Here is a 9,914-nt window from a genome sequence, read left to right as displayed (position 1 = left end):
AAAAAAAAAAGCCTAATTCTTCAACCATGCCTGCCTGTACCTTGCCTACAAGGGTGGTCTTGCCACGGGCACCCGTATGGCTCAGTTGGTTAGGCTTCCAACTCTTGATTTCGGCTCAGGTCATGATCCCTCAGGACTGGGTCCAGCATCAGTCTCTGTGCTGAGCATGGAGTCTGCTCGGGATTCTCTTTCCCTCTGCCTCTCTCCCTGCTCATACTCTCTCTCTCTTTTTAAAACAAAACAACAACAAAAATCAAAAAGGGAAAAACAAGGGAGGTCTTGCCAGATGTCTCGCTGATATAGTCCTGTTATGATCTCTGTCGTAAGAATACATGAAATAAGCTTGGCCTGATATTATAGAGAACTCCCCCTGGCTCATAGTGATCACTCTAGTTTCTTGGGAGCTCTCAAATAATCTGCTTGAATAATCGACCCCAGAACTGTACCAGATATTGATGCCAAGCTCAGCAGGGGTTAGCTCTGCAAATTCCTGCTTTGGGGTGGAGAGGGCAGCTTCTCCTTAGAAATGGGTATGTTTATCTGCCTTCTGTTTGGTGCTACGGCTCTCAGCGTGCCAGTGTTGTGGAAAGTCTATGTATGTTTTGTCCTTCCTCATAGTCTGCTGCATCCACTGCCTTAAAGCTGGGTAAATTTAGAAACCCTCCCTCCACCAGAGGAGGGGAATGTAACAGTAATTCTCAGAGGTAGTGCCTGCTTGTCATAGCAGATTGTGACTTGGTCTTATTCGGAGAATGGAGTCAGCGTTGGCCAACACCTTCCCTTGGTCATAATTCCATCTGTCACCTGCTCCTTCAGGCTGAACTGAGCCAGCAGGGGAGCAAGGTTCAAATAGCCAAACGATGCACTGCTTTCTGGCAAAGCAGGGTATTGGGAAGTTTAGTCTTTGCCGCCATTGGAGGTGTTGAGTATGTGTGAAAGCAGGCACAGAGCCAACCTTGGCCACAGCAAGAAGGTGCAGTGCGCAGGATTACGTCATTATTCAGCTTCTTTTAATGTCTACAGAATTGTGAGTGTAAGGTTGATCATGCTAGTGACTCTACTGTTAAGTCCATTTAAGTAATGAATACTTTCATTTATTTTTAAAACAATTATTTTCTATCTTTAAGTATTTAAGGGAAAGAAAAGCCAAACACTCTCACCAAATACTAAATTGTGCGCTGTGGTCCTAAAGTCATAATATATTCTTACCAATTGAAAAGTGAAAAAATTAATCACTTGTAATGACAAAACTTTGATGGAAAATAAAGGTAATTCCTTTCTGTATGGGATAGAGAAAAATTGATGCTTTTTATGTACAGAATGCTTACTGGAAAACAATGAATTAAAGACAAAATTGTAACCCTTATGTAGGCTTCCTGGATGTTCATAATAGCTGACCTAAGTCTCTGATGTTTAATTATCCAGGAATATGAGAAATCCGGCCATATCATATTTATTTAGCAATTGAGTTCTGTTACTTTTAATTAGTTGATTTTTTTTATTTTAGAGAGAGAGCTTGAGCTGGGGAGAGGGGCAGAGGGAGAGAGAGAAAGAGAGAGGGAGAGAGAGAGAGAGAGAGAGCGCCTTAAGCAGGCTCCCTGCTGAGCATGGAACCCATTGCAGGGCTCTATCCCAGGACTCCAGGATCATGACCTGAACTGAAATCAAGAGTAGAACATTCAACTGACTGAGTCACCCAAGTACCCCTTTCTTCCTTTTTTTTTTATTTGAGAGAGAGAGAGAGAGGGAGCACACGTGCAAATGAGCAGGGGAGAGGGACAGAGGAAGAAAGAGAAAATTGAGTTCTGTTTTGGAAGAGGAAAATTTCAACAATTTTGAAACCTACACTTAGTTTGAAAACACACTGTGAATTCGTTATACTCTGTAAATTAATGAATTAGATGATTAGCGCCCCTTGACCGGAAAAATTTATATCCATTTAAATCTAATTCAAGTAATATATTAGGCCAAACAAGCTTAAATATTTATAAAATATTTTAACTCCAAAAAATTACTTCAGATACATGAAGACATCTGTAATAGGCAAATTCCTAGAGACAGAAAGTAGATGAGAGGTCACCAGGGGCTGGAGAGGAGAAGATCGGAGAGTTTCTGCAGAATGGGTATAGAGCTTGGAAATAGAAACTTGAAAAAGTTTTGGGAACAGATAGTGATGATAATTGCACAACATTGTGAATGTTATTAATGACACAGAACTGTATACTTAAAAATGGTCAGATGACCCTTTATATTGTACACATTTTATATAATAAAAATAACCATTTAACATATCAAAATAAATGAGAATGATCCAAAAACTAAAATGTCCGCCCTCAGCATTATAATACTGTACTTTCTTTCAGAAATCCTGGCCTCTGTCATATGACCAAAAATAAATATCAGGAAGCTAAGATCAATTTAGCAATGTTTGTGGTAATATAATTACTTACAGACACCAACTGAATTCACTCAAAAACAATAGAACCAATAAGAGAATTCAGTAAGTTAGCCAGTAAATAAATATATGAAAATAATATGTTTTATGTATGTGTTCTCAATAATTTTCAGAATGCATTTTGGGATAATATGCTCTTAGACAAATGGTAACAAAGTATAAAATTGCTTTGAGTAAACCTAACAAATTATGCGGAATCTAAATGAAAAATATCATAAAGCTTTTCTGAGGAGCTTAAATACAACAAGGAAAACTGAAGAGAAACATGTTTTTAATGGAAAGATTCAGTAGTAAAGATGATAATTTCCCCCAAAATTAGTCTCTAAATTTATTGAATAAAAATTTCAATAAATTTTTATTGAAATTATCAGTCTTAAGCATGTTTTTTAGCCTGACCAAATTATGTTAAAGTTTGCCTCAAGATATAAATGGTTAAGAGTAATCAAGAAAATACTGGGAAAGAATAAGGAGAGAGTTCCATATTCCACTATATTAAAATATACAAAGTTATGACCATGAAGAATAATATTTTTAGGTAAATATGCAAAGTATACTGACATTTTTAAGCAGTATTAAAAATTATGTTTTTTAATGGAATAAAACCCTATGTCTGTATACACCTATGGAAAATATCATCTCTACCGCAGTGGAGTATATAATTCTGTTCTACACAATGAGAACATAGTAAAAATATGCTTTATAAGCTACTTTTTTATTCACCTGTATCTTATAAACACTTTCCTATTTTTAAAAAATATTTTTCTATTAGATGACTTGAGTAACTATACTTTTCCATTATGTAGGTACACCTGACTTTATTTAATCCATTGTTTTTGAAACAACTGGATTGTTTCTAGTTATAAATAATACTATCTGTCACATCCTTCCCTATCACTCTTTCTGCACTGTTGCATACTTTAGACCAAATGCCCAGAAGTGAAATTGCTGGGGTTAATTATAAGCACACAGTAGTCCCCATCCTGCCCCCCCACCCCACACACGCACTTGTATTCATGGTTTCGCTTTCCATGGTTTCAGTTTCCTGTGGTCAGCTGCGGTCTAGAGACAGATGATCCTTCTCTGGCATATGTCAGAAGGTCGGTAGTTGCCTAATGCTGTGTCACAATGCCTACGTCATTCACCTCACTCGATCTCGTCATGTAGGCATTTTCTCATCTCACATCATCACAAGAAGAGTGAGTATAGTACAATAAGATATTTAGAGAGGGACAGAGACCACATTCACGTAACTTTTACTATGGTATATTGTTATAATTGTTCTATTAGTTATAATTTTTAATTTCTTACTGTACCAAATTTATAAATTAAACTTTATGATAAGAATGTACATATAGAAAAAAACATGGCATATGTGAGCTTTGGTACTATCTGCTGTTTCAAGCATTTACTGGCGGGGGGTCTCGGAACATATCCCCCACAGATAGGGGGGAACTACTATATTGCTATAGAAAGGTTGTGATGGCTTGTAATGTGGTATCTATGAGAGTGCCTCTTTTCCCAAACCAGTGTCCACACTGAGTATTAACTCTTCAAAACCTTTTTGTTACATGATACTCAAAATTATTAAGTAGTGTTTATCTTGATTACTAATGAAGTTGAACATTCTGGAATATTGTTTATTTGTTTTATTATTTTGTGTATTATCTATGCATATTCTTTGCCCATTTTTAATTAGCAAATTCTTTTATTGGTTTGTGATAGCTATTTGTATATCAGGGATATTAACATTTATAGCATATGTCAAAAATATTTTTTTAGATTTTATTGTTGGCTTTTACATTTTGTTTGGTGTTTCCAGTTTTATTTTTTTTTCAACTTTTTTTGGGGGGGGAGGACAGAGAGAGACAGAGCATGAATGGGGGAGGGGCAGAGAGAGAGGGAGACACAGAATCGGAAACAGGCTCCAGGCTCCGAGCCATCAGCCCAGAGCCTGACGCGGGGCTCGAACTCACGGACCGCGAGATCGTGACCTGGCTGAAGTCGGACGCTTAACCGACTGCGCCACCCAGGCGCCCCTGGTGTTTCCAGTTTTAAAAGAAGAAGTAGAAATATTTCCATTTTTCCTGATTTCCCAGTAGTGAATCATATCTAATAGTAGAAAATGTTCAGACTTTGCACAGATTATGGCAATAATAGATTTTATGCTTGAGAAAAATCATACATGTAACTTATAACCATCCAAGACGAATAAGTTTTACCACTTTGACTTTAAATTATTTTTTTCCTTATTCTTCAGCAATTTCTATATATCTGGGAGCTCTGTCTTGTTGATTATTCTTGAAGGCAGTAAGCAGTACAATAGAAATCCAATTTTCTGAATAGAAAGGTTCCACTGGCTGATCTATAATGTCAGTAGATGTCTCATGTCAGACCCTTTTCAAAATCTTAAATCTTGAGTTCAAAGTTCTCACTTATGTCTTGACAATAGCTTTCAGGCCCATCAACACAAGAATAAACACATTCCTTCTCTTTCAAGCTACAGAATCATATTCTTTATATCTGTTAACATACTTTTTCAAAGAAAAAGAACTTTGTTTAAAAAAAAAGCCGTCTTTTTTGTTTAATTCCATTGGGATAGTAAGAACAAAAAGACTTCCAACTTAATGGTATATCTTAATTCCTCAAGAATGAGAAAGAAAAATAGAGGAACTGAAGTGGAAAGGGGCAGCATAAAAAGATCCCTCCTGGATGAAGTTAAGGGTCTTTTATAGTGCATACACTGCCTTTATTTCACAGTGACTACAGAGGTTTTAGAACTATTCCCTGGTCATTCAGTTCCATTTTAGATGCCATTAAGAGTAATGGTTCACACATATTACTTGTCAGTCATTGTCCATCCAATAACATGTATCACAACCATGTTAATTCAATCAAGGTTGCAGTAAAATGAAATAATTATTTCCTGATAGCTATTATTACTATCCATGGTGAAAGACACTATTAGTTTATTTCCAAGTGATCAGTTATCTATACATACAGGCATAAACTTAATCAACAACAGTTTGATGTTATTGTTACTCATATATATATATAAAAACTTTACTCTTTAGTCAATATATTCTATATGGCAAACTCTAACATTGATAGTAAATGAGCATATCCCCGGCTGTGTTATTGAAAGCTTTGACATATGCATTCTAAAAGAAGACCACTGTGATAAGCCAATATTCAGTAACCACTATGGCTACAAAAATCTTTTCTGCAGTCACCAGATGGGCTGGTGTCCATGGGCTGTACAGCATGGGCTGTACCCATGCACAGATAGCTCTCTCTTCTAACATCTTTAATAGATTCTCTTACTTGTGACTTCATCGTGTCAACAGAAAGGCTTTCTTGGTGAAGAACAAAATCTCCAAAATGGAATGAGAGTTGTATGCACTCATTTATACATTTATTTTGTATTTGAAAAACACAACACACCCATGTGGTTCTGTTTTTACGTCTAATCCTTCTTCACTAAACAGTTTATAAAACATTTATTCGGATGTGGCTATGAGTTTGTCTTAAGAAGTGGGGTGGGAGGGGCGCCTGGGTGGCTCAGTCAGTTAAGCGTCCAACTTCGGCTCAGGTCACAATCTCTCAGTCCGTGAGTTTGAGCCCCGAGTCAGGCTCTGGGCTGATGGCTCAGAGCCTGGAGCCTGCTTCCGATTCTGTGTCTCCCTCTCTCTCTGCCCCTCCCCCATTCATGCTCTGTCTCTCTCTGTCCCCAAAATAAATAAACATTAAAAAAAAAATTAAAAAAAAAAAAGTGGGGTGGGAGGTACGGATGAGTAGAGAGAAAAGGCAGAAACCCGGGATCTTAAACATCTGATTCCATTTGGTTGATATGGCAAGATGGGACCTAGTGAATCTTTTAGCCTGAGAAAAAGTGCTACGTTTATATATATCTACACAGACCCACATGCTTCTTCCTACCACTTCTAAATGACCTTAAGGAAAATATGTACACAATGATGAAACTATTTAGAAGACAGTTTCTAAAATATCTGGAGTTTTTTCCCACATTGCTAAGTAGAACTTTATCCCTATGAGCTAGAGTCTATCTTGTACAAGGAGGACTCCTTTATCTAAGAGGAGAGGAGACATTTTCTAGCACGCTCTTTCCCCTTCTGGAATAAATACTCTTCACCTAAATAACATCCACTCAGCCCTAGAGTCTGTCCCTGGGTCTCGCAGTCTTCTTTCTCTCAACTGCGAGAGACTTTGAGTCACTGTTTAAATACCCAACTTTTTATGAATATTCATCAAACTTGTAGTATTTGTTCACTATCTTCTTCCATACTATATTATAAGATGCAAGTGAATGAGTGCCATATCTGTCTTACTCACTTCTCTATCTCCAATTCCTAAATCAGTGACTGGCACATCCACATTCTCAATAAGTATTTGATGAATGAGGATTAAGTAAACTAATATATGCAAAGTGCTTTGCTTAACTCCTGGAATATGCAAATATTTGGTATATATTAGGTACTATTATATGAGCTATGACACAGCACTATGAAGTTCTGAACCTACACATGTTTAGCTTCATTGGCAGACTTTTTGAAAGAATGTTCAACATTTCTGCAGGTTCCTAGTTCTCTTTTGTTAAACTGAACTGGGTCCGTAGGCAGGGTTTAGTACCCATTTACCTAAAAAACAAGTTTTAGATTGCATAAAACCAGAAAAAGAACCCCCCACTACTGACTGTGAGATACTGTACCTTCCCTTCTCCTTTTCTATCTTCCCATAGTACTCTAACACTTTGCCTTTGAATATCTTATTACAACAACTTTTAGGGTAAATTATATCCTTCTATTTCTAGTTGTTTTCAGAATATGGAATGGCCTGCAGTGTGTCTAAATGCTGTGGTAATGAGCCATCATACGATCAAATCCCATAGTTATATTTAGATTCATTCCCTGAGTTAAAGCTGAGCATTCTCCATTCATCACATTGTGTTTACAGACAGTCCTTAACTAAAAATTGTTTGATTTAGGACTTTTTGACTTTAAGATGGTATTAAAGCCATCAGCTTTCAGTAGAAACAGAATTTTGAATTTTGATCTCTTCCTGAGCTACTGGTAGAATATTCTCTTATGATTCTGGGCAGTGGCAATGAGCCGCAGCTCTCCATCAGCCATGTGAGGATAAACAACCAGTACACTCGCAGTTCTGTACCCACACAACCATTCTGTTTTTCACTTTCAGTAAGGTATATATTACATGAGATATTCAATCTAACACTTCATTATAAAATAGACTTCGTGTTAGATGATTTTGCCCAGGTGCAGGCTAATATAAGTGTTCTGAGCATAATTAACCTAGCCTACTAAGCTATGATGTTCAGTAGGGTATGTGTATTAAATGCATTTTTGACTTGCAACATTTTCAACTGGATTTATTGGGACATAACCCTATTATAACTTGAGGAACATCTGTCCTTTTAAACCAAACCATAGTGTAGTCTGTACCATACCAGATGTTAGGGGCCATCCTACGGTGTTATTGCCCCGATACCCATTATATTGCTGGAGGCAATAAAGTTTCCACATCTGACTTTTTTAAACTTCCTAGTAATTCCAGAGGAAACGGCAATGATACCTTGTATTCTTGGATTTTTAATTGATAATTCAGTTTGGTTCAAACTTACTCCAGGTGTGATCCTTGTGCCTGGCTAGTTTGTACTTTATTTTGTAGGAAAAGGGGTAGGGAGAGATTCTGAACTCTTTGACCAGATAGTGAGATGACCAAATATGCTCTAGGAAGGTTAATCCAGCAGCAGTGTGAAAAGACAGGTTGGGGCATTTGAGAAAGATGAAAAGAAGGGGTGTCTGGAAAGAGCCATGACAGTGCTCCAATAGAGGAGTTCCTAGGTCAAGAACCAGAGGATTAGAGGTGAGGATGGAGACCCAGGACCAGAGGAGAGGAGGTGAGGATGGGATGAGGACACAAATTCAAGAGCCATTGCAAAAACAGAACAAGATGGCTCTACAACATGAGGAGTGTGAGGAATGAGAAACAGCCTTTGACCCTGGAGGCTAGGAATCTGGTTGTATCATTATCAGTATGGGGAACAGAACAAAAATATAAAGTATGGAGACCACTTGTCTTTGGAACAAACTTAATTTGAGGTGCTAGAAGATCCAGGCTTTTGGAAATGTGAGCTGGAATTCAAGAATAATGTCAGGTCTGCATCACAGGTGTATTGACCGTGGCGTCATCCATTTTGGGAGCCTGGTTCCTTTGTCCCTCCATAAATGGCACAGAGTTTAATTGCGGCCAATCTTCTCCTTACAAGATAGAACATGTGACACGTAAGAGCCTTTGACTTTCTCTTGGAATAGTCTGGGAGCATCACAGTTTGTCAGTCACCCCCTCTGACTTTCTAGAATAGATGCCTTACACAGGCTTTCTACTTAAATCTGGGAACTTTTAGTCATTTTAGAAAGTAGATAATAGGCTCCTATGACCAAGGAATGAAAGTGTAGGGGAGTTGGCCAAGTTTATACAGCCAGTTATTAGTGTCCTGGCCCCTGGTCCTCGGCCTTCCCCACTAGAACAAATGGTACCTTCCAGACCCCGCGTGTGAGGGGATAACAGGTTAACTTTCCCATCCTGTCTCTGCAGTACAGCTTTCAGAGTGTGCATTCAGAATTGTTCTAAAAACCATCGTGTATTTGTTTGGTCTCTGATTTAGTGTTGGTTCTTTCGAAAGTTCTGAGCTTTAAAATTTTCGCTTTTCTTTCCTGCTTTCTTAAGAGTCTAAATATAGTCGCTTGATGTTTACTTCTGTGAGGAACGTTGTCAGTGTTTGTTAACTGGCCGATAGTTTCTACTCACACGTACCACACCCAGTCCTTCCTTCCCAAATAAATGTTTGTTTCCTGGTAATGGTTTTAAGAATCACACGGTTGTTATCTGGAAAGGGTTGTTGCATAGAAATGTGTCTGTCAACCTTCATGGGAGCCCTTTAACCCCAGCAACCCTAACTGATCTTTTATCTTTCATGCCACCTGTCCCTCACCAGCCTCTTCTGTGAAGGACGAAGAGCGGCTTTCTTAGGCTTGGTGAAGAATCAGCAAAAGCAGGAAGAACAAAAAACACACAAACAAGATCTTGCTTATAACATGAAAGGCTACAGTGCATCATTCAAAATTCTAATAATAAAGTTTCACCCAGCTAACAGAGTACATTTCAACGACGTGGTCTATGAATCGGCTCACCTTTACGTTGTAGAAATTAATGCTTTTTATTTTTGGCTTGTTCCCTTTCCTACCGTATAGATGCCTTGAATCTTCGAAATCGACAGGTCATTTGCGTCACCCTCAAAGTCCTCCAACATCTGGCTGTGTCAGCTGAGATGGTGGGTGAAGCTTTGGTGCCCTATTACCGTCAAATCCTCCCCATCCTGAACATCTTTAAGAATATGAATGGTGAGTGATCCCAGGAGTCA

General features: G+C 38.1%; 1 protein-coding gene across 1 annotated transcript in view; it reads left to right on the top strand.

Annotated features, from left to right (window-relative positions):
* PACRG (parkin coregulated) overlaps positions 1-9,914 on the top strand; it is a 515,648-nt gene that overhangs the window by 296,079 nt on the left and 209,655 nt on the right. Inside the window, exon 4 of the mRNA XM_040448603.1 lies at positions 9,745-9,894. Coding sequence (XP_040304537.1) covers positions 9,745-9,894 — 150 coding nt within the window. The remainder of the gene's footprint in view (positions 1-9,744; positions 9,895-9,914) is intronic.

The sequence above is a fragment of the Herpailurus yagouaroundi genome, unplaced genomic scaffold (genome assembly GCF_014898765.1).
Source record: "Herpailurus yagouaroundi ecotype Mexico unplaced genomic scaffold, PumYag 198, whole genome shotgun sequence".
NCBI classification, from domain to species: Eukaryota; Metazoa; Chordata; class Mammalia; order Carnivora; family Felidae; genus Herpailurus; species Herpailurus yagouaroundi.
The sequence above is the reverse complement of the archived record's forward strand: the minus strand, read 5'-3'. Positions and strand labels throughout refer to the sequence as shown.